Genomic DNA, 26,518 nt, shown 5'->3' with positions numbered 1-26,518 from the left:
GTCTCTAAAATACTCCTCAAGCAAGAGAGTTCTCTGGGAACTTTAGAGAATCCTTAAAAATTCTGGCCTGTCAAGTCCCAGAGCACACTCCATCCCAGCCTTGCCCTGTTCCTAGGGTAGAAGACTTCAAGATAAGTGTGGGGAAAGTAGGAGAGAGAATATCTGACGTGTACCTGGAGACTCAGAATTCTTCAGTTTAGCTTTTAAAAAATCGAACCGAACTTTTTTTCTGTAATATAATTCACTTTCTAATTTATCTTTAAGCCTATTCACTTAATTGGCCTCTACAGACTAAACTAGGTGATAGGACATCTCACACATTTTTGTGAAGTCCTTTAATAGGCTGGCATAGGTACAGAGAGGATAAGAAATTACAATATCAATGGGACAAATATTATATATTCACATGTAATATGTACATATACATGCACACCCACACATAAAATTTCATAATTAGGTAGTCCATATTCAGTGTGCACTTGATTGGCTAGGACACCCAGAGGTCCTGGTGCCCCCTGGTGGTCACTAAATTATCACAGATCTCCTTGACAAGGAACAATCCACTGGGTGAAGACGTAAAAACTTGCAAGATGAGAAACCAGGAAAACATGTAGAAGTGTTGTGCATAATTTAAGCCAGTTCTTCCTATCAGTGCTAGTGATTTATGGCAAAATGAAGTGTAAGTAATGGAAGGGAAGAACTTCCTCAGGCAAAATCAAATTTGAAAAAAAAAAAAAAAGTATTGAACATGTGTTAAATGATTTCAAGTATCATATGCCACATTTTCCCAGTTATATTTAGCTCTTTTAATATTACCCAAATAATAACAGTGATTTACCTTAACACTTTGAATATTTTAACTAATTAGAAAATTTCAGTGACACTTTAACAATATTTAAGTGGACTCTTACAATTTATATATAGATTATATTTTATTTGTTAAGCTATCTTAAATTAACTGAGTAATTGTGGTTAAATAATTATAATTGTAATCTTTTAAACTTTACCCATTTGTCTGACCTCACAAAAATAGGTGAAATTTTATAAAAGCACAAAACAGAGTCTTGACTTATGATTTAATTCCTGACCTCTGACTTCCTATACTGTTACCTTAATCTGAAGCTTAGAAAAATAAATGAAATTAATACGTTTTTAATGAGTTTACCTTATGTGCATTTCTTACTTTAGACTGCAAATAAATATTTTATATATGCTACATAAATCATGCTAATGTAAATATGTAAATGATTTTCCTACACAGTGGAAAGATTGTTTTTATTTTGACTGAAATCATGGAGAACTCAATTTTCTGTAATATCTATTAACTGAGACATAATGCTTCTTTTCTGTTTATAATCAGTTTCTTCTGCACAGTACCTTTTCTAATTCAGTTTAAATTACCCCTTTTTCTGTGAAGAACTTGTATTTTCACATTTACCAGCTGTGAATGCATTTATACGGTAAGTGCAAAAGTAGTAGGTTCAGAAACAGCCCTTTGATTTCATTGTTGTTGTTGTTAACTATTCAGTTTGATAGTCTTGGATTGGTAACACACGAAAGTCTCCAATTATTCCTTTACCCTCTAAAGGCCCAAATACTAGACACACATACACATAGCCTTTTTTTTAAATTTGAAAATTCATAGAACTTATTCTCCAAAGTCATTATAATTTATTCCTAAGCAACTATTTCTCACTTAAAATCAGAGGATAGTTCCCTGAGGTAAACAGTGAGGTAAATATTAGTATTGTAGCAAGTTAAAAGAAAATAACAGTTGTACCCTCATTTGGGATATATGTCTTGAATTTATGCAGTTATCTATCTGCAGTTATTTGTGATTATTAGTAATTTTATACTGATAGAATAATACAGAGTATATTAAAATTGGGTATATCTTCATTGTAGCTGAAGAGGCATTTTTCATCTTTACAATATATGATACATGTCTCAAAAGAGGGGAGGGATATAAATGGAAATATTATGGTTTTAGTTTCTTTTTCCATTACTTAAAATTTATTAAATATAAGTAGGCCACTCTGTTGACTGCATTGTATGTGAATACATAAAAATTGAAAAATAGTTTTCAGATTTTCTGCCTTGGCTCACGTGTGTTGGTTGCATATACTATTTAGTATTGCTCAGTAAAATGAGTTCTAATTCACTCTATATGCAAACACACTTTATTTTTAAAATTACTTTAGAAATAATATACATAAATCATCATAGATATCAAGGTAACATAAACTACAAGGATGTGAAAAAATATACTATTATTTGTTATTCTAAAAAGTGAAAGTTTTATATATTGATTAATATCTATTTCAGTGGTTTTCAATACAAATAGGTTTATATGTTTTATCATTAGTCAAATAGTCTAATGTAAATTTATATATTAAAACTATGCTGTATAACACTGTATGACAAACATTCTCTTTTTGATTCAGTCATTCGTTTTCATTTAAATGCTGTGAATTTTTTGCCAATATACCTAGATACTACAAAAGAAGGAAGATTGGTAAACCTAAAAATGAGTATAATTGTGCAGCTCTGCAGGGAGAACTGTCAGCAGCCTGGCACATGTGTATTTAATGTGAAGCTTCTTGTCTCTAAAAATAAGAGTGAGGCTGCACATGCCCCTCTGTCTGACAGAGAGACAGGACACAATAAGGGGACTTGCTATACCACTTACACTCATCAGAGAAGTGAAGGATGTTACTTCTTTGGCCTCCTGGTTTTAATGGAAAAGTATTTGTATTCACATCAGTGAGTATTAGTCATTCAATAGATGAAAGGAATGTTTTAAACTTTAAAGTCTACCTCAGTGTCACTTTAAGAAGTGGGGATGAGACCCTGGGGAAAGTGTTGAAATCCTGGAGAATTTATTTTAGCTATTATAAGTGGTTTAATATTTGTGAGTTTGCAGTTCCTTGAGTTTTAAAGCCTTTGTGTAGGGATTTGTGTTTTTAATTTTAATGTTTTAGTTTACAAGTTTTACCCTTATGCATCTATTCATGTAAATACCACTTCATCTTCTCTATAACAAGTATGTTCTCCCTATATATATTTTTTCTCTTTCCAAGGTTAATCTATTAAGCAATTTGCATTTTCTTCATATTTTTTAAAGGGCACTTAAGATGATTTTTGATACAATTTCTATAATATTTAATAGGCATAATGGCTAGGAACATTTAACATTTAAGATATGTTACATAAACTGCAGAATCCAAGAGGTTAAAGGAGAATAAAATTTCATTTCTTTCTTCAGTGTAATGTTATTAAGCAAGTAAAAACTATCGGAGACAATTTACATAAAATGAAAATATCTGGGAAGTGTCATCTCTGAGAAGGCTATACTATAAATACCACAAACAACTCAATTTACCTTATATTTCCAGAAGAAAGGAACGGAAAAGTTTGGAGCTTTATGTGAGATCAAACTTTGTACCTATCAGAAATAAAGGGAGTCATGAATGAGAATTTTCTTAAAGGAAGAAATACAGCACAAAGAAGAAAAGATTATCTTAAAAATGTGATCAAGTTACTCTGCTTAACAGTTGAAATTGATGATTTGGCAATTAAGGTTCTTAGCTCTTCTTATTATATTACCCACCTCTTGAATGAAAAGTGTCTAAAACTGCCAAATGGAAAACTGATTTCTTTACGCAGTCATCCTTGCTGTTCGGGTTGGATGAATTCAACTGGTAATGTTGGTGACATTATTTATTCTTAGTTTCCCTTTGAAAGATAATTATTGAATAATTCCTGAAAATAGTAAATACTTGCGAAAGAGGAAGGTCTTGTTTATAAATTTAACAAGTGGTGGCACTCTTTAAAAGTAAGTATAATTAATAAAGCGAAATGTAAAACGATCAAAGTGGAGCAATCCAAAGAAAACCTCAGAAAATGATAAACATGCAAAAAAACGATATAGAACCGTCTAAAGGTTTTCTCTTAACGTCTCACTTCACTCAACAAACAGTAGTGAAAAGATAGGGTGGGGGTGAAGGGGAGCCTAAAACAAAAGACTTCCTTTCCCCACTCCCTTTTCCTCTGTTTCTTTTGCCAGAGCTTGTTGCAAACTCTCGGAAACATTGTTTAAACCTAATACATTTGGTTACTTTTATTCTTCCAAAGATTGTGGTGGTTCCCAAAGCTGACTGCCCTTGGAGTAACAGAAAAAGAGAAGTAGAAACTTTTCAAAAAAGGCAAAAAGCAAAGTTACCCGACCCACAGAGGTTGTGAGTAACAATATAAAAGTAAAAGGCACTTTACTTAAAGGTACAGTTCATTTCACTGTCCGGGATCCGTACTTGGTAGCCGAGAGAAGGCTTGCTTCGCTTTTGGCTCCTAAAGCCCGCGAGGAGTACAGCTATAGACAGGAGTCTAAATTAGGAGCATTATTCTCGGATTGATTGTGCTCAACAAAAGCTGCGGTTGCTAAAAGCAGAACGCCCAAAGCAGCACGCACCCTCGGCTACAATCCCCGACCTCCTTCTCGGAGCATCCAGCGGGAACCAGGAGCTCGGAACCTGGAGGGAATCCTGGACCAGCAACCTGACTCCGTACAGCACCGATTGGCTCAGGCTTCGGGCCCCGCCCCCGAGGCCGGGGCGGCTGTTTCGCCAGGATCCGCCCCTTGGCCCTGGGAATCTCCTCCTGGCAGGCCGGCTGTGCCTGCCACTCAGCCCGAGTGGCGGAGGCTCTCGGCTCGGAGCCCCGCCCCCTCCCCCCTAATTGATATTATTGGAGTGTGGAGCAATCGGCCGGTCTGCAGTCGGAGACTTGCAGGCAGCAAACACGGTGCGAACGAACTGGAGGGGGGGGGAATATAAAAAAAGCTAAGCGTGGAGCAGCCGGCCAGGGACCGAGAAGGGGAATTGATGCAAGGAGGGCAATAAAAAAAAACCACTTCGGAGCAAACAGCATTTAAAAAGCTACGACTCAAGATAACTGAAACCTAAAATAAAACCTGCTCATGCACCATGGTTTTTCAAACTCGGTACCCTTCATGGATTATTTTATGCTACATCTGGCTGCTCCGCTTTGCACACACGGGGGAGGCGCAGGCTGCGAAGGAAGGTAAGGAGATGGGAAAGCAAAGTTTGTTCTGACTTATTTATTTAGCTGTCTACCTGCACGAGCCAGCTCGTCCGCTGCGCTGCCGGCCGCGCCTCCGGCTCCGGGCGACCCTCCCCCGCCGGCTCCCCGCCTCCTCACCGGTTGGGCCGCTCCTGGCGGACTGGCGGGTGGCAAGCCAGGGCTGCTGAGAACCGCTGCCGCTTTGAGCCGCCTGCAACCGCGCTCCCGGGGCCGTCCATCCGACGGGTGCGGGATTTCTGGCGCGGGCAGTCTGGAGGACGTGAGCAGCTACTGAGGGTGGTGGGGTGGGGTTTGGGGGACGGCCAGCGAGCTCATTCTCTAGGACTCCGGGCAGGTCACTTCTCTTCCTCTAGCCCTGTCCTCTTCCTCCTCTCCGCGTTCGTGTCCGGTGGGAGCAGCTGGAGTTGGGTCGGAGAATGGGGAGTGCAACCCCTAGAGTCCCCGCCAGCCCGCCGGCGAGCGGCGGGAGCCCGGAGCCTTCCCAGAGGGGCCGAGACTTCTGTGAGCTCGGAAAGCTCGGGTTACTAATGAAGTGCTCACTGCGTCGGAGGCGGCGGCGCGGGCCTGCGGTTGGCGCTCGGCCGCCAGCGCGGAACAATAACGCCGCGGAGGTGAAGCAGGGCGAGCGGCGCGCGCCCAGCGGGCCGGGGATGTCTCCATTCAGCGCGCGCTGCGCGCGGGGCCCAGGCGTCGTGGGGTCAGCGGCAGTCCACGGGCTTGGTCGGGCCGGGCAAGCAGGGGGCGGACTGGGGCTGCGCAATTTGGAAAGAGATGCCGCCTGGGCGACTTGAAATCGCCAATTATTTGCCCCACAGTCCGGCACTTGAGGGTCCGAGTGGGCAAATCTTGCGAAAGACCTGGATCCTGAGGATTAGTTCTGGTTGGAGAGAGCAGGTTTCATTTGGCCAGCTAGATACGCCTGTATATGGTTATTTTTTCCTTCTTTTTCTTTTAACCACTGACAGAAGGTAAAATACCTTTCGGTGCCTGTAGTTGGAGCTGAGGAAAAATAAATCTTGTCAATGGAGGAGTCTTGCTTCTGACCAGTGTCACAATTCCCCCCAGTCCCCTGCCCCTGTCTTCCAGGCTGTGCATTTAAGGTTGATTTTTCCGATGTTTTAAAAGCAGAATATGAATAATTACTTGTTTCTGACGTGTAGAGGGGGGAAAAATCTGTTACCAAATTTAGGTCATTGTGGTGATGGGGGGTATATATCCGTCCTTGTTTCATCTATTCCTGAAAACTTAGTCATATAGCGCTGCTTTTCCTTATTTTCATCGTGAACTCCTCTTCGTTCACTCAGCCCCCCAACACAACGTCATATTCTATTCCTTCATCCAGCCTGACCTTGTGACCCCCAGTTTTCACATCTGCAACCTGTGTTGACGCTGAACCCATTCAGAGAAACCCATGCCTCGGAGCTAACGGTTACGTGTTGGCAGATGGATGAAAGTCGGCTAGAAACGCACAGCGATACATACCAAAAATCACATTTCTACTCTACTGACATTAGCGATCAGATACATTCTGGGCTGGCACCTTGTCTTTATTCCTCCGGAACAGCTAGACCTGAGGAAAAGTTTGCACCACCGCGGCGAAGCCCGGCGCGCGAACACACGCAGACTCGGGCAGGAGTTTGGGCTATAAATAACTGCATCACTAGGGGGAGAGGTTCCTGCAGCCAGAATGTCTCTCTCACTTTGCTCTTCTGGTTGCACGCTACGTGGAGAGGATTCTGATCCTAGGAGCCTGAATTCTTTAGATACAGAAGTGAGATGTTTAAAGGGCGGGGGGCGGGGGTGTCTTGCTCTGTGGCGGGCGGGTGGCGAGCGCGCCTGACTTCTCCGTGGCGACGCTCCCAGCGCGCAGCGGCGATCAAGAGCTGGCTTTCTGGGGACAAGCAAGCCTTGAGGCGGCCCGCGGATCCCTTGAGCTGGCGCTGGGAACCGCCTCGAGCAGGTGCCCGGCCACCTAGGGTGGTTGGGGGTGGCAAGAGGAAGAAAAGGGACCCTCTCCCTCCACTTTCCCTATGCACATTCTCCTGGGGAGGTCAGTTGCAGCTACTGGGAGCGCGTGTCAGAGTCTGACGCTTGGAGGCGAAGTGCAGCTGCTGCTTTTCCTTTCCGTAAATGCCGCCGCCGCCTTTCCCTCAGTGGAGACGCTTCCCGAAAACCTCTCTCCTCCTTCCGGCTCCTTCTGGAGCCAGGGCGCCACCGGCTCCCTGGAGTGCCCAGGTCTGGCTGGCGGAGGCGTAATGGATGCTCGGCGCGGCAGGCGCGCCAGTCTGGCAGCCCCCGCCCCGCCCCGCCCCGCCGACGGCCCCGCCCCGACCCGGTGAAGCCAGGCGCTGCCCGCGCTGCCCTCGACTGGCTTAGCCCGGGCGCGCTCCGCATCTCGCCCCTCTCCCCTCACCCCAGCCTGGCCCGCACGGCAGGGCGCTGAGCCCCGGGGTCTCGGGTCTGCGCCCCCGCGTCCGGGTGGGCTGCCGGACTGCGCGTCCGCGGGCGGCAAGGAAGGAGGGCACTCTGCCCCGAGAGGGAAGGGAAAAAAACGCGCACTTGAGGATTTATCCAGAAAGCGGACAGCGGGGGAGAGGGACGAACTGATCACTTGAGAGCTGCTTCTGACTAAACGCTGTCGGGCTGCTTTCTGTTTTGTTTTAATTTGTTAGTGTGCTTCTCTTTTAACTTGTTTGCCATCACTGCTCTGCCTCGGTCGCTGGTTTCTCCCCTCGTGCAGAGCTGAGGGGTAGCAGAACGGCAATAAACAATAATTGCAATGGTTATTTCACTCTGAGAAACGACCCAAGAATGTCACCTGGATTTAAAATCCAGTTGTCTGTATTCAGTACAGAAGACACAAAAAAAGACATCTCAAAAAAGAGTACCTGGAACCCACATTGTTTCCCTGTGCTTCCTCTTTATTGTTGATGGTAAAAATAAACTTTAAAAATTACTATTCATATAAATTCACTAGTTTGGTGACATGTTGGTGTTCCAAGTTGAAATACATATTGATACTTTTAAAGTGTGTGTGTTTCTTATTTGAAAGGGAGTCAACTGTTTGTGATTAAGGTTTTGTTTTTTTTCTGTCATGGACTCCTTGAGAGTCTTAGTAAAAAAACAAACAAACGAAAAATCCCTCCAAATCTCCAGTGTTTCTGTATTTTCAATTACAAGGAATAACCTTGACTAGTGCTAAGGAATTAAACACATAATCAACAGTTCCTTTGTTTTCTTAAAATAACATGTTTCCATTACCTTTCAAATACTCATTCCCCCACATTGAGAGTTGTTTAATTTTTAAAAGTTTATATAGCAAGTATTTTATTTAAGTCAAAATTTTAACAATTTACAGAGGTTGATGTTAAGCGTATTTACATACTTAAAATATATTCACTATTATTCATGGACAAATGATGTATTTGTCAAAATGCTGTAGAGTTAGGTAAATATTTTTAAAGTGCAAAAACTCATGTAACTCTCTAACCACTTAGGCCAAAAGAGCGAGTAGTTTAGGAGAGTAAATTGTCCTAAAATAAGCAATGCAATATATAAAATTGGAAGTATGATGTATATTGATGTATGACTTTCTAATGTGTTCTCATATTAATACTATTAGAAAGAAGCATTTCACACTTTATATAAATATTAAATTGCACTATGCTTTTTGATAGCATAAAAGTGGAATACAACTATTTTTAGAAGTCAAGTCAGAGTTTAAACATATCATTTTGAGAATTAGCTAATATCTTGAAATATTTAGAAATTAAAAAAAAATGTATACTGAAAACTGATGTTTGACTAACTCAAAAATATATCCTGTAAATAATATGTAATTTATTTTCTCCTAATTACATTGCTTAACATGGTTTTTAACCTTCTATATTGATTTTAGCTTAAAAGAAAACACTGTGTGTGGAAAGTTTTTTAAAAAGGTGAACTCCAATTCTCAAAAGACAATAAGAAAGACTCTTGGCATAATATTACAAATTAATGAATAGCTGAAGAGTAATATGGGCATCATGCCTCATTATGCTTATGTTATTATATTTGACAAAGTTTGGAGGGCTCAGTGGTTTACAAAACTATAGTATATAATTGCTATAGTATCAATATATCACATATCACTTTTTTACCCTCACCTTCATTCTACTATTGCATTTTAAAATTTATTTCAATATTTTAATTAGGGAATGCCATATATAATATTGACATTTTAACATCTTTTCCCCTTAAGAAATTGGAATATACTTGTATCAAGTGGCTGTTCATTTCACCATTCATTTACGTAAATATATATATATATATATCTGAAGTCATAAAGTGATAATTATATAAAAAAATTAAATTCACCTTAAAAATGTTTACAAATGTGTTTAAATTGTTAATGTAACATTTGAAAATAAACTTTGTTTTTCAGTACTACTGCTGGATTCTAAAGCACAACAAACAGAGTTGGAATGGATTTCCTCTCCACCCAATGGGGTAAGTGCTTTGCCTCATAAAATATCACTATTTATTTTTTAAAGAAAGAAACAAAACCTTACTCCTGCAGAGGAATTATTTACATTCTTCATATTTGAACTGTTTTAATTCCAAATGTCTTGTTCAATATTCTGTTGTGTTTATAATGAGACATTGAATAAAGAAGATATGCTTAGAATTTGGGGAAATGGGGGAAAAAAAAACTCCCCATAACCATAGTCTTTTGAGTCCTTATTGTGAATGGAATCATACCTCAGGGTCCAGGCTACAAATGCTAACTAATTACAGCGAACTTTCCTTTCACAAACTCACTTAAACCTCTTCAGTTGCTTTATACTTCTGAAGTATAATCACCAAGTAGGTTGTGTGTAATTCTTTAAAACAGTATGTAATCTGTTTTCCTCTTTTAACAACAGTTTTGGCATCATTCAAAATATACTTTAAAAGGCAAATAAAAATGTACTGTGCTTAACATTATGGCATAAAATGTACTATAATATATTTTTTAGATCCTCCAAATTTATATCGTGTGCTATCTGCTGTTATTAATCAGAAGTGATGGCAAAGTATGCACATATTACAGTAAAAACCTGCTACAGTAAATATGAGTGAAAGTTATCCAATAAAAATCCATCAAAATATAAGTAAATCGTAAAAAACACCGACCATTATGTTTCATATATCCAGAAAGATATATTACTTAAATGTAGTTCAATGTCCATGTCTTCAGATCATATTTTTAATTGTGAGAGAGGGCACAATCTTCATCCTGTATTAAGGAAGAAGACTCTGAGGAAGGAGAATATATCCCATTGTAACTTAAGTTTATCTTTCGCACGTTAAGAAATTCTAAGTTAAAAGAGTGTGAAGTGTGAGTGGGGATGCAAAAACTGTAGCAGATTTTGCAAAGACAAGAATGAAAGTCAGAAAAGGATTGTTCAGTATAAGAACAACATCATAAAATCACCATGTCAGGAACTGAAAGTCAGTTTAAGAATGCAAAATGTGAACAAAGCAAATCTGTTTAAAATATTCAGACTTTTCATCAAATATAAGTTTTGAAAGATTGCTTTAGTTCTTATTATGATTATCTCTTGGTCATAATAAATTACAAAAAAATGACAAATATTTCACAGATTAAATATAAAAAGTGCACTGAGTTTGCGGTATGAATGTAATACTTTTCTTGAAAATGAAGTGGTTTCTGTGAGTAAAATAATATACATTGTAGAAAGACATTCATGATAAAAAATGAAACACCTTTCTTACCAATGACAGATGTAGCCCATTTTCTACCATCCATCAATTAAAACAAATAGAGATAGAGGATGGCTATATCTCTGAGGAGAAGTAAACTGATATATAATTGTAGTATTTCATCCATGTAATCCACAAAATGATAAATTATGACTGGCAATGTTATCTTGGACTCAAATGGGCATTTTATCAGTCCAAACTATCTTGAGTTAACAGTTAACCCTACATATCTGTAGGAATCAACAAATAATATTAGAAAATAATGATCAACAGCATTTTCCATGTATGAAATGAATTGGTTCACATATGATTAAATATCTTAACTTGGAAGAAAATGTTACTAAAACAAAAGTTTTGAGAAAATATTTTTGTAAGCATACTGTAAAAATAGTATATGTAATGCAGCATCTGAATTAAGATATTTTTCCCAATGGTGTCATTTGTGGAAATGATTGCAGTCTCTCAGAAAGTGAGGTGATAAAATAAGAATTGCATTAAAGGCAGTTATATAGTCTCCCTTTTTGTTATCTATACCGTAGTTTTCTTGGTATTTTCCCCTCTGGAATAAACTTTTTAAATACAAATTAAAATTAACTGGGTTTCAAGGGTAGTAAAATTGATTTTTCTTACATAGAATAAAATAATATAATTGTCCTTGAGGTTAAAGGAATTCTTGAAATATATTCTTTTATAATAAATAGCTTTGGTTTCTTCAAAGTGGGGAATTGTTAAAAAGAACACACTTATCTCTGCAGCTTTTGATTTTTTTGGTAGATACCATTACTAGTTTTACTTCTAATAATTTCAATCTAGTTAAGAGACTCAAATCTACCCATCCAAATGGATGAACTTGGATATATTTGACTGAGCTCCATTCACATTATAAACATCTAACTGAAACAAAGGGAAAATATGCTTACTGTTGACTAGTCACAAATGCAAGTTGTGCTGAGTAAAAGCTGAACATTAAAATGGGTTATTTGCTGCATTTGAGTACCTTTGATGATATCAGGCTGTGTATAATGAAATTGTAGCAAATATATAATATCACACAAGAAATTTCTGAATTACAGTATATTGCTAATTTGTCATTTTCTTTAATTTTCTAAGAACCAGTTTTAAAAGTATATATTAATATTATGCAGAACATTTAAATAAATTATACTCTGATCAAGTTTTATAAATAAAACTCTTTACCACATGCTTATTAGTTTATTTTTCCATCAGCTTTTCTTGAAACAGTAGTTTAAATACTGTACACTATATGACTTTTGTTTTGAGCACTAATATATTTTTATATTTGGTATTTTTTTATTGGGGAAATGAATAAAAGTAGATGACAATTTCACTATTAAGGCATCATAAATGTAAAGCCGGGAATTTTTTAATAATGGTAAAAATGTATAAACTATTATTTTAGGCTTATAAGTCTATTAGGTGAAATTAATTTACTTACTAATGAGCAATAAAGATTATTATATATGGTTTAGTATTATATATGGTAAAGAGTATTATATATGGTCTTTGGAATTGTTGCAAATTTTGCTAAATGCATTATTTTTTCCTTTTATGTTAAAATAAATAATATTGGTTTGCTTATAGTATACATTGTATCAGCATATGAATGGATATTTTTAAACATCTGACATTTTTTCCATCAGAAAGCTTTTACTAAATATGATCCAGCATGCTGATTTGTCATGTACATTTGATTGTCTTTTGAAAGAAATTTATTTATAAAGATGAATCATACTTTTATAGCCACTTATTTATTATTTTGTGGCTTTATACACAATATTATATATTATACTGAACAAATAAATAGTTCCGTAAAATGTTACTTCCTTTACCTCATTTTGAAAAGATTGTAAAATATTCCACATTATAAGTATCAATATATTGTTGAATGCTTTTACATTTCAGAGTACTCTTGGCATTTTCTTCTTTGTGTTTTTAGGTACTCTCTAATTGTAAGTATAATATGGACACTTAAAATGTCAACGGAGTTATCAAAAATTCTGCCATTCATCCATATAGTATATATATATATATATATATATATATATATATTTATATGGTTTAACCAGTAATTTGAAATAATTGTGAGCTTTAGTCTATGAAAATTCTAATCTCAATGAAGAACATAGACATAAGCAAACATGTAAAAGTAGTGCCAATGCACTTGCAAACAGATACTAAACAAAATGAAATTGTATGTACAAACAATGCCAGCAACATAAACGGTGTTATGCCACCAGGATGAAGGGAAACTGGGAATCTTACATTCTCTGGTTTACAGTATTTGCCAGGGTAGGAATCAACCTAACTCTTTCGAAGATAAGCATTTGTGATATATGTGCACTTTCAAAAGCAAAATGTTATTTTTTGCTGAATGACTGATGACCTTTTTTAAAATTTTACAGTGGGAAGAAATTAGTGGTTTGGATGAGAACTATACCCCGATACGAACATACCAGGTGTGCCAGGTCATGGAGCCCAACCAAAACAACTGGCTGCGGACTAACTGGATTTCGAAAGGCAATGCACAAAGGATTTTTGTAGAATTGAAATTCACCCTGAGGGATTGTAACAGTCTTCCTGGAGTACTGGGAACTTGCAAGGAAACCTTTAATTTGTACTATTATGAAACAGACTATGACACTGGCAGGAATATAAGAGAAAACCTCTATGTAAAAATAGACACCATTGCTGCAGATGAAAGTTTTACCCAAGGTGACCTTGGTGAAAGAAAGATGAAGCTTAACACTGAGGTGAGAGAGATTGGACCTTTGTCCAAAAAGGGATTCTATCTTGCCTTTCAGGATGTAGGGGCTTGCATAGCTTTGGTTTCTGTCAAAGTGTACTACAAGAAGTGCTGGTCCATTATTGAGAACTTAGCTATCTTTCCAGATACAGTGACTGGTTCAGAATTTTCCTCTTTAGTCGAGGTTCGAGGGACATGTGTCAGCAGTGCAGAGGAAGAGGCGGAAAACTCCCCCAGGATGCACTGCAGTGCAGAAGGAGAATGGTTAGTGCCCATTGGAAAATGTATCTGCAAAGCAGGCTACCAGCAAAAAGGGGACACTTGTGAACGTAAGTAATATGTGCTATTAAAACTCTACTTTGCAATTTTTTCTATATCAATAAACATAACAAATAAATCTGCTCTATACAACTAGTCCAATTCAGTAGATCTTAAACAAAGTCACTTCACTATTGAACTTAGTGATTATCCATAGTCGTATCTGCACAAAAGGTGTGCAATAAACATTGGTGATAATGACATTTGTTACTAAAATTTAAGTTGTCCTATTCTTGACATGGAAGTCCACAGTTACACATTGGGCTACGGAGTTTAAGAAAGGAGACTGGTAGGTGGATTTTAGCCTGGGGAGAGTGAGGTGACATTAATTAGGATTTAATGAGATGTGATTTCTTCTGTTTTTAAACCCATATTGTCTGGGCCTGAGAATAGCAGAGAACGGCAAGTTAAGGGGGCTGCTAACAGAGTTCTATCGACAGGCAAGGCATAAAGAAATACATTTACACTCTTTTATAAATACTAAAACTTTGATATAAAGTCATCAAATTTCATTTAATAAATCTCTGTGGTTTACTTCTGCCAAAGCTATAATTCTTTTCTGGACTAAATAATAAAATGACCACATTTTTGTGGAAGTGGGCCAAAGTAAAGTTTTAGTTATTTCAGTACATCAGCTACATATTTTCTTTTTGTTTTGAAGCCATAATAGCATTTGAATTCGTAAACATTTTTCTTTGTTTCATAAAACCGGATTTTTCTCTTAATAGAGTTATGTAGTCAAATATTTAAAACTGTCACATGAATCTTCTACATTGATAAATATTTTTTCTGCTCATAGATATCCAGAAAAATATAATAAGATTATATTACGAATGCCTCTTTTAGCTTATAAAACATAATACATTCCAAAAAATAACTTTTATATATCCTTTGTACTCCTAAGCCAGCAGCATAATTTTAATATTTGCAATTCCTATTTAAAATAGAGGGGACTACCGCTAATAATAATTGTTATAACTAAGTTTTCTTGATAACTTGTTATATGTACATACTCTGCCTTGTGTTTTACATATGCAAGCTTATTTTACAAGGTAGGTGTCATTAGCATTTCTGTTTTGCACAGTAGAAAATTGGGACTGTCAAGGGTAAATAGCTTACTTACAGTTACTTTCATAATATGTGTCTTAGCTTAAATTCAAACTCAGGGCATTCTTACTCTAGAGGCTGGACTTTTAGCAACAATATAACTTTAGTTTTCATCATAAAACAAGGCAAATCCTAGCAAATATTCTGTTTTATTGTTAACTTAAATGTCTCACTGATAATGTTTTTGTGCCTATATATATTGTATATAAATCATATTATTTCCACATAAAATTCTTATTCTAGTAGAATAGTTTAAAAAGAAATAATACTTAAAAGTATATTTAGGTCTGTGCTGTCCAATATAGTAGCCAGCAGCCACATTTGGCTCTTTAGGTTTTGAAAAATAGCTCTTCCAAATTGAGATGTGCTGTAAGTGTAAATTACACACTGGATTTTGAAGGCGTACTACAAAAAAAAAAATGCAACATACATTGTTAGTTTTAATTTTTTATGTTTCTTACATGTTGAAATAATATTTTAGATATGTAGGGTTAAATAGAATATAATATTAAAATTAGTTTCAACTGTTTCTTTTTACTCTTTTTTTAATGCAGCTAATAGAAATTTAAAAATTGTGTTTATGGCTCACATGATATTTTTATTGGTTACACTTTTTAGATGGAATAACTGAGCAAATATATTTTTCTATCCTGTTTGAAGAGTTAAAGACCTCAGGTGGATAGTCACTAAGCATATAAAGTACCTGTGGCCCTATACTCAATTGTCATCGTGAAGTGAACTCTGAGCAAAACAAATGGAGATACTATAGGTTCAGATCCCATAGGCCAGTTTAGCAGCATCCTTTTATACTCCCTGAAGGAGACAAACTTGTCTCCCATTGTCTTCTTCCCTCATCCCTCACTAGCAATATTTCTAACTGAGTAGAAAATCCTGCAAGTTCCATGTAAGTGGTAGTCAAAAACTGATGAAGATTAATCACTATTAGTTCTTAATTGACTAGAAGTTAACAACGGTTACCTGAAAGTGCCAGTGGATTCAGCAGTAATTATTACAGAAATTTTTAAGAATGTTATTACATTTTAGCTGTAAAAGCAGCCAGTTCCAATATTGTGCAGATCTTGACTGTTGTGAAAGTAGAATTTAAAAGTTTTCATAATTAAAAATCGGAAAAATAACAAATAAAGCATAAATACATATAAAAGTACACAATTAAATTTATCTGAGAAAAGGCTAGGAAATAACATTAAAAGTCCTGCTTTTTTAAAGATTTTAAAGTAGATTACAGTGTTTTGTTTCATTTTGTATAATTTAACTCAAATTATTTCCACATTTATTTGATAAGAAAAACCAAACAGGAACTGTTTGTAAGTATAGAATTTAATAAGAAAAGCAGTCTTTAATGACAGTGAACAGATATATTTACCGTGAAGAAAAGATGTCAGTTTCTTCCAAATGAGCAAAATCATCTCATTAATTGTTGCACTATTAAAATTACTCATCTTGGCCGGGCGCGGTGGCTCACGCCTGTAATCCTAGCACTCTGGGAGGCCGAGGCGGGTGGATCGCTGGAGGTCAGGAGTTCGAGACCAGCCTGAGCAAGAGCGAGACCCCGTCTCTACTAAAAATAGAAAGAAATTATATGGACAACTAAAATATATATATAGAAAAAATTAGCCGGGCATGGTGGCACATGCCTGTAGTCCCAGCTACTCGGGAGGCTGAGGCAGAGGCAGTAGGATCGCTTAAGCCCAGGAGTTTGAGGTTGCTGTGAGCTAGGCTGACGCCACGGCACTCACTCTAGCCCGGGCAACAGAGTGAGACTCTGTCTCAAAAAAAAAAAAAAAAAAAAAAAATTACTCATCTTCATTTATTTTAGTTTCAGGAATTGAAACATTTGAGTACCAAAATTATTGTCACCTGAAAACCACACTAAGATATTTTTAAATAAAGTACAATGACTCCTCTCTCATCTTCATTAATTCTGCATCGGAATAGGTGGAATTAGGTATTAATAATAAGCATTAATAAAAAAAAAAAAAAAAAAAAACAGGGTTGAAGGATGCCTCCTTACAGTTTAACTGAAAGACTATGCGTGCATTGTTGCAAGTCAAGTAAATTGTTTATGACATAACTTTCCGAATTTTTAGCCTCGGTGATATTGACAGAGGAATTAAATACTTTATACTTAACTGTGGAACTATGTTCATTTGCAAAACCATTCCCTCCTTGGCATAATTCCATTGCATTGCTACAAGAGTACTTGCCTCTGGAATCAATCCAGGCCTGCCTTTATAGTATTCTTCCTGTTTCCTTTCAATGATCCTGTTAAGAGTTTGAAAACAAATTCCAGTCCCATATTGAGGAAAACTAATGTGTTTGAGAGAGGATGCTAGTGATTCCCTAGCCAAATGAGAGTGGTTAGCCACTTAAAGGCAAGTTTATCTGGGCGCTTTCTGAAGTGGCAGCCCATTGTGAGGTTTGCTAGAAGATAATGTGAGATATGAATAACTAAGAAAACTGATTACGGTTTTGATCAGTTGATGTAAGAGCTTTTATTCATGATTGAAAGAAAAACTCAATTTTGAAAACCAATGTGTCTTAAGTCTGCTGATATATGGAGACCTTCTGTCTAATTCTTAAATGTAGTATTTTTATGAAGACATCTCTTTACAATCATTTTATATTATATAATTCCAGTTAGCATACTTTTATTGTCAAAAGTCCTTTTTAAAGTAACCTTATAAATTATGTAACAACTTTGATGCAAACTAGCCAATATTTTTGTTAGACAAAAAGTACAGTCATTTTAAACTTTGAGAGATTATATTATATTTTACGTACATAAATATTCTGGGAAGACTAATAACATTGAATACTAAAATATATTTTGATTTTTTATAACTTTTGTACAGTTTTATTCCATTTAGAAAGCAGAATAATGTTTGTCAAAGTATAGAGTTAGATATTATAACTTGGATTTGGATAGAGAATTTGCAGTTTACACTGAATAATGTTCATTTTCTCATTTAAACCTTGTCACATCACTAAGATGTGGAAAGTATTATTTTTCTCTCTTTCATCATATGAAGAAACTGAAGCTCAGAGATATTAATAAGTAACAAAATTGGACGAGAATTCAAAAATCCTGGTTAGCAATTTAAGTCTTTTTTCTGCACTATACCACACTCCTTCCAGAAAATTTGTTTTGGACTTGAATCAGTAGAATTTAGTTAATGAAGAACTAATGAAACTTTGTTCTAAGTAGGATGACTACATGTTCAGTTTGCTTGGGATAATTGTTTTACTAATTAACACTGCTTCTTTTTGGTTTCTAAAGTGTTCTTTCGGATTTGGATGATAAAATATTTGGTCAACCTAATTAAAAAACATTCAAGGATATAATACAATTTACATGTACATATATCAGAATATAGAAATGTGGTTCCTTGAATTATTTCTGTTGCTTAATTTAAGTTTTCTGAAGGCAAAGATTTAAAATTTTCCTTTTAGATAATTTCATGCAAAGTCAATTCGAATAATCATAGATATATAATTTTATAAGTCACTTCCTTAATACTTGCTTCTTAATATTTTTGAGTTAACAGATCTATCATTATTTTAATAATATATATTGTATGCAAGTGTAACATGTATAATTTAATAAATTAAAACATCCTTTCACTTTTATAGTATTAACAATATTTAAAATCTATTTCTTGATTAATTTTTTTGGAAACTGCTTTATTTTTATAGACAAGTAACATGTAATTTGTACCATCAAATTTCCATAATAAAAATGAGTCTTCCAAATATATAGTATTTATAATTAAATAGATATACTCGTATGTAAGATGCACTGCTAGGTTAATAGCTGAGATGCTGGAGTCACAGAGGTTTAAAATCCTGGTTCCACAATTTATCAGGTACATAAAGTAGGACAATCTCTCTAAACCTTAATTTCCTCAAGCATAAAATGGGGCTAATAAAAATAGTACCTCCCTCATAGGGTTCTTGTCAGAATTGAATGAAATAATGCATGTAAAAATCCTAAGAATACTATCTGGGACATAGCAAATAATCAATGAATGCTTTCTGTTATCTTATTATTAATAATGCAACAACGAGTTTGCTAAGTAAAGAAATTTCATGGTCATGAATGAATGAACGTATATTTCCTAGGATACAAATAGTTAAGCTAGTAATCGCACCCCTGATAATTTATCTATGAAGGGATGTTAATAAAAGAAAACTTTATACATAACCTTTTTTTCCCTCAGCAATGTATATGATTTGAATTATTGGAAATGACCTGAATGTCCAAAATTAAGGTACATCACTTTGATTGAACTTAATCCATAAAATATCAATGATGCTATTTACGAATTTTGATTTTTCATTAATAATTTTGAATGAAAATTTAACATTTTATACATACTGATGCTTAGAATTCTGCAAAATATACTCAGGAAAAAGAATAGATGGGAGCATAAATGTAAAAATGAGTATGTCAGTGTGGTGAGATTGTGGGTGATCTTTTGCTCTCCGTATTTTTAAAATATCTTGAACATTAAATTTTATTTTTCTACGATATAAGTCATAAGTAACCTGATGGCTCATGCAAAGACAACTTGAATTGTATCTCAAAATATGGGTTTTTAAATTATGTTAGCATCTGTATAAGACACAGGACTCACAAAATAGAGCAGTAGTAAATAGCAACTGTAGTTTAAATGATATAAAAGTGGGGAGATTCAAGGCATTCAATAAAAGCAGCTTATATATTTTATTTGTTTGTTTTTTAGTTATTAGTAGTTAGTAAGTCCTGTTTTAAGTACTTCATGTGTATTAACTAATTTAATCTCAACATAAGTGTTACTAACTCATTTAATCTAATAGGCACTATTACCCAGTTTAAAAGAGAAAAATACTCCCATTGAAGTATTAATAATATACTTCAGTAAGATATATGTTATGTATGTATGTGTGTATGTGTGTGTATATATATATATATATATATAATATATATGTGTGTGTGTGTATACACACATTTTGTATGTGAGGAAACCAAGGTACAGTGAGAATGGGTCAAATACTCACAATTGCAGAGACTGGTATTGCTCTTTATTCAAGTTTGTCTGGCTTTAGAATCCTTGTCCCTAACTAATATCCTGGGCCACCTCTTTATAGGGAGAACATTTTATCTATTGCAAAGTCTTTTATAAGAATAAACTTTTTTTCAGAATATCTTAAAAGGTGATACAAATCTGAGTATTCTTTTTCACTTACAATAATTTCAAAATATTTATCTCTACCTTTCCTAACATCCTAAATATTTCATTTGCTTGGCCATTCTCTTTCCTATTCTAGGTCTTTCTTCAAGTGGCAGTCAACAGTCAGAATGTACTTTATAAAATACAACATAGTATCACTTTATTATTCAGAAGGCTTTATACTTCTAATCACTTATAAAAATTCCCCATATTTTAGGCTGGCATTTAAATTCCTTCATCTTGACCCTAATCTTTTCTAACTTTTAGTCATATATTTGTCATAGTTGAAGTCCCTGCTTCCTTTGTCTGGGACTGGTCTCTCACTCTCCCTTGAGCATGCCCTTAGATATTTCTAGGATGCCTCATTATTTAACAGTTGGCATCAAAAAAACAGAAAACAAATTAACCATTATGCCTCTCACAATTGCCTGTTGTACCTTAATCCTACAGGTTCTTGAAGAAGCTTCCCTAAGTTCTTTTTCAAATTCAGATGGTAGTACCATTCTTCTGATTCTTAATATGTCTTGCGTTTTTCTACCACCATACCTTTTGTTATGGTCTGCTTGCTGTTGAAATTCTGCCTTTCTTTTCAATTTCAAATTGAATGCTACTTACACCCTGTTAGGTAATCTCTTATTTATTTATGTATTTAGAGTCGGGGTCTTGCTGTGTTGCCCAGGTGGGAGGGCATGGCTATTCACATATGCTATCATTGCACACTATAGCCTTGAACTCCTGGGCTCAAGTGATCCTCTTAGCCTCAGCTTCCCGAGTAGCTTGGACTATAGGCATGTGCCATTGCACCCAGCTCCTTTTGAATAATTATATTTTGCCCTTTCCCTGTGGGAATCATCACATGGTATCCGATTTTATTCATTATTTATATTTTCCATTTTCAAATTTAGGTTTTTTAGCAACTTTACATTTTTTACCTACTCACAGTAGTCTCTAGCATAGTTCTTGATACCACTTTGTTTTTTCAACAAATATTTACCAAGTTTCTTGAAAGTAAACTACCCACTGCTCAGGCAAATATTTTCTTACTTTGAATATATATCACTGTTTAATTCTTTGTTTTGTATAGCAGGTCTCTATAAGTAGTCCTAAATTTTGTGAGTATGAAAACCCTTAATTATGTTTTATTTTCTTCATAGCAGACAACATGATGATATACTAATATTATAATTAGCAAATGTGAACAGGATTCTGCTCCAGATTTGAGGAATTTCTATGAAAATAATTATTTTTATTTATTTATTGTCACATTCCCATTCTCTGTCACTGTCTTTGTGTGTCTTTCTTTTTCAGTTTCTCCCTCTCTCGCCTTTGATGAAGTGAAAGGCATTTCACCCTCTTTACCATTATCTCTGTTTTGAGAAACAGAGAGATCCAAGAGCCTGATAACATTTTCTGAATTAGGGAGGTCTTGAAGTGTGTTTATATTTATCTTGTATGGGAAAGTGACTTGGTTATAAAATGATGTTGTTTTGCTTCCAAATTATACTTAGTGAATATTAAGTTGAATTTCAAAACAAACAAACAATGCAAAGAAACAAAATCTGAAAATCATTCCCTAAGCTAATATTAAATAGGAAATTATATAAATTTCATATTATATCAAAATGTATTTCTCCTATTTGAGTTATACCTATATATGTTATCTTTTTAATTTTTGCACTCCTTTTAAAATTATTCATGCTCAGAAGCTCATAATACTTGTTTTAAGACATTTTTAAATAGGTAATACACATAGATCTGATACGAATGTCATCTCTGAGATCCAATTCCACAGGTTTCCTCCCCACCCCAGGTATAACTACTATTATCAGGTTTTTGTGTATTTTGCTGAGATACTTGCTCAAATTTCTTCAAAATTATGGAGAAGGAGCACTGTGACTCTTAAAATTAGAATCAAGTCATAATTTCCTATTAGTACATTGTAGGCTTCATTTAAAATTATACTTCTTTTTGTTCATCTTTAGTTGTCTTTGTATATACCCACAATTCATTAACCATGGTACTTACTCAGTAAATAAAGAAGGATAGAAAGAAGAATTACATGTAACAAGAACACTTGGACCCCCTAATATTTTGAAATAAAATTATTTTAAAAAGAAGGAAGAACTAATGAAAGGGAGGGAAAAATAAGGAAAGGAGAAAGGAAATATGAAATTGACATGTCTGATTTAGTTTTCTATGATTTATAATCTTAGTGTATGACTTCAGAGCATTCTAATTAACCTAGTATTGCCAAGTATATGATCACTGTTTAATATTTTTTGTGCAAGTTTAAATTGGCATCAGTTTCTGGCACGCAGTAATGCCTTAACATTTTCCATTTGATTTGATTTTTCTACACAATCACTAGCCATTTCCTTTGAGATAGTTATCACTATCAAATATTTTATTCATCATGATATTGTTTATAACTAGTCATGTGCAAATGATATTAATATTATTTTCATGGGAGAAATTTAACACAGCTATATATTTGATATTTTACTCTATGTGCTTAAAAATATATGAACCAGAAAATCCTTTTATTTCATTTTTCCTCAAATTGACATCACTTTTTATATCATTCCATCCCCTGCACAATATCTCACATACTTAGTTTTATGGATACATCTCTCCAATGGGGTATCCATGGAAGGTTGATATATGCAAAATACATGTACTTATCATTTAAGTTTTTATTTTTTAATCTGGTAGCAAAAACTTTGAGTTTAGGTCAAATAAATGAGTTATGTATATTATTTTCTTTTTTTTTTTGACCTGTTTTATAAACTTCCTTAAAAGTTGTAGAATCCACATGTATATGTTACAGTATTAATCGCAAGTGACACCATTCTGTGAACCCAGAAGAATACATACATCAACTGAAATAAATGTGCATTATTTCCCTCAAAGTCTTTGATACTGTGAATAAGTGTGGAAGGTTTATTATGTACTTTACTTTGTTTAGTCTAGTGTCTATGAATGTAGTGGTACCAAGAAACCTACAGAAAATATATTGTGGGTATAGTAGTTTGAAAGTTTTTAATGGTTATATACTTATGGTATGGATTTTTAATTTTTTCAATTTGGTTCATTAATTTATTTACTGTTTATGATTATCTCTTGCTTCCAATGTATTATAAAATCTGGTGGCTTTGAAAGGACACATACTGTGTTTTATATTTTGTTTCAAGTTACCCAATTAACACCTAATTTAGCCCTCACCTATGGTGGTGTTAGCTTCAGACCTGCTCTGAAGCCATTAACACTGAATTACAGCCTTTTATTGAAAACCTAGAACTGAAGAGGGGAACACTATGATGCTTTTATTAATAAAGTATAATGTCAATCTTATATAATATTAACGATATATCATACATTTTTCATTACTGAAGTTGAATGGTCAACAATCTATTATATTAATATAACCTACTTTTTAAGAAGATCATTCTTTCTAAAAGAGAGTTAGGGTAGGAGAGAGATTAGAGTGGCAATGAATAGGTGTAGAGAGGTAGAATATATCTAAAGAATATGTTTATATGAGGAATCACTAGATAAAATTTTATTCTGAGAAAAATAAACAGATTAGTAAATTCACAATACTATTCTATATTTTACAGTGACTTATATATTACATATTTATTTTAATAGTCATTCACTATTATTAGCTAAACTAGTTTCCATGTGAACAATGATACCAAATGACATCAACTTACCTAATCACATTAATTAATGACATTAAACTAAAATATGGGTTAAATAAACAAACCTAATGGATTTTTAAAACATTTTATTATATCTTTTACTTTTAATGAAGTGAAATAACTTACATTATATAATGTTTCTAGTTTAGTTGATGTTTTCCTGTAAAAGTAGTTTTATCCTTGAAGAGAGAAATGAGATAGGATATGCCCATTACCCACTCAAATATAATAGACCTACTTTTTATAACACAAATGTTCTATGGACATTCTTATACTCCCAGAAGGTATAATCTCTTGCAAGACAATTAGAATGATAAATTCTTGGAATTTAAGTATACCTTAAAGATCATCAAAGGTAAATTAGAGAGGTTTTTTGGTCTTTTTATTTTTATATAAATGAGACAACTAAAGTCCTTATTTATAGTCCTAACAGTTCATTAATGACAAATCCAAAAGTAAAATCACAACTTATTCTTTCCAGTTTCCTTCCTACTTCAACATTACATACACAATACATATACACTATGTATACATATATACACATAAGCATACATATATAAATATATATATATATGTATATGCATACACAAATATACTCCTACCCCTACAGAGAGGAAAAGAAACCTAAGTTAACATGGTGACAAAAGAAAATACAATTTATCTTTCTTCTTGACCAATTTTTAAATTTCTAAATTGCTATGTACTAATCACTTAATTTACAAGTGCTGAATAATTAATATTTTCTTCTCTGTGGAAATCTCAAAGAATAATAAAACTCTTATAGAATATTCTTAAATTATTGCATGTTTTAAAAATTAAAAAAAAGCTACCTTAGTAAGATCTTTAAATTTTGCTTCACAAAACAAAATTTATAAACAAACTTGTCTTTATTTTCAAGTAGATGCCCAGGTTTCCTCTATCATACAGAATACTTAAAAGCTATTTATGTCTAGGAAGAGAAGAGAAAGTAAATTTCACTTTTTCCCATACTCTAAATTTCTGTGGTGTTTCAGAACTGAAGAAGGTGAATTTTAGCATTTAGCATGTTTTGAATATTGTGACTATCGTGTGTAAATATGTTTTAAAATGAGAATAGTGGGCACCTCTTAATTATCAGAAACCTAGGATTTTGAGAAGGAGCAGAAGCTCTGCTGTTTAACCATGTGGTTTCTGACTAGATCTCTGAGAAATCTTCAGACTTCATTCAGCCCGTGAGTGCTGGAAAGGGAAGAGGGGCAATCAGGCTTCTGCAAAATCTGTTTTCTCAAAACTGAATTTTAAAATGAACACATGTTAAGCTTAGACATTCAGGCTGTGAGCTGGAATTGGGAAAACATGTGGCTCCAGGTATAAGTTGAGGCCATATTTTAGTTTGTAAAAAACCCCTCACAGGAACTTTTTAAGTTCACTGTGTAGTCCGTGCTTCTTACTGTGTCTGCTGTTTATCCTGCACAAACACTATGTATAAGAGAACTGTGTTTTTCATGGCCGTACATACTAGTTTGATCATTGCCCCCTTTGTAAATTTTTCCAATAATACCACATTGCCACTCACTTCAAATGCAAACAGCTCTCTCATTGATTTTTGAGATTATTTACTAGGCCATCACTGTATATTTATTCATCCTTCTTTCTGATATACCTCATTCTTCATTCTGGTAAAGTGGATGTTCTTTTCCATCCCTCATCTTTTTGGTTTCTTTTTCTTTTCCTTCCACATCTTTCCTTACAGTGTTTAAGACTTAGGCATTAGCTTTTTATTTGCCTTTCAGAAAATTCTACCGTATTTCTTGGTTTAAGACATTTTAGAACATACCTTTCCATCTATTAAATGGGTTAAAATAGTGAAAGTACATCTTACTTCTTCATTTTGTCTTTATTTGTTGAAATATAAGTATATAGCTGGCAACATTTTACCCTTTTCCCTTCTTTATATGACAATGATTTTACATATTATGATTCTGTGTTATGCATATTAATAGTCAAACAAAAGAATTAAACTTTATTATTAACTATTATTATCATTGCAAAATTTTCATCTAATAATGGCAAATATCTCTGTTTTGAACTGCAATGCATTGCTTTATGTTTCAGGTAGAATTCTTAATTTGGTATAACAAGAAGTCTACTTTTTATCTCTTCAAATCATTGATAATGTTTGTTATTAACCAAAACTTGTAAATTAAACCTAGAAAAGCATTTAATAATGGCAAGATAAAATGGTAAATTTCAAAATAAAAATTGTAGGAAAAAAATAGAAACTTTCATAATTTGATTTCTGACCTGTTTTTATAGAGCTAAGAATAAACTACACTTTGATCAATGCTGAAAGTTATAGTCCCTTTTGTAACATTTGGAATGTGACTATATAATTCCGGAATTACTGCTGTTAGTACCATAAAGGATCTCAGTCAAGATGTATGTAAGAGTACACAAAGTTGTTAATCCTTATTTATTCCAGAAGCTGTAACAGTTCTGTTATGGTATGTTTAAATCTGAAAAAGAGAAATGGAGACTAACAACAAATGAGACTATAAAAATAATATAAACAG

The 26,518-nt window shown here is 34.5% G+C and overlaps 1 protein-coding gene across 8 annotated transcripts in view; it reads left to right on the top strand.

The window, feature by feature from the left end:
- Nucleotides 1–4,765: 4,765 nt before the first annotated feature.
- EPHA7 (EPH receptor A7) overlaps nucleotides 4,766–26,518 on the top strand; it is a 176,479-nt gene continuing 154,726 nt past the window's right edge. For 5 of the 8 annotated variants that reach the window (XM_069487324.1, XM_069487323.1, XM_069487322.1 and 2 more), the window contains exons 1-3: nucleotides 4,766–5,079; nucleotides 9,524–9,588; nucleotides 13,269–13,938. In XM_069487324.1, coding sequence (XP_069343425.1) covers nucleotides 4,983–5,079; nucleotides 9,524–9,588; nucleotides 13,269–13,938 — 832 coding nt within the window. In that variant the 5' untranslated portion in view covers nucleotides 4,766–4,982. Of the gene's footprint in view, nucleotides 5,080–6,940; nucleotides 7,061–7,160; nucleotides 7,336–9,523; nucleotides 9,589–13,268; nucleotides 13,939–26,518 lie in introns of those variants that run through there. The other 3 variants (XM_069487320.1, XM_069487328.1, XM_069487325.1) reach the window with 3 other exon arrangements.

Source organism: Eulemur rufifrons, chromosome 15, assembly GCF_041146395.1.
Source record: "Eulemur rufifrons isolate Redbay chromosome 15, OSU_ERuf_1, whole genome shotgun sequence".
In the NCBI taxonomy this organism is placed as follows: Eukaryota; Metazoa; Chordata; class Mammalia; order Primates; family Lemuridae; genus Eulemur; species Eulemur rufifrons.
Note: the sequence above shows the minus strand (reverse complement) of the source record. Positions and strands in the feature narration are given on the sequence as shown.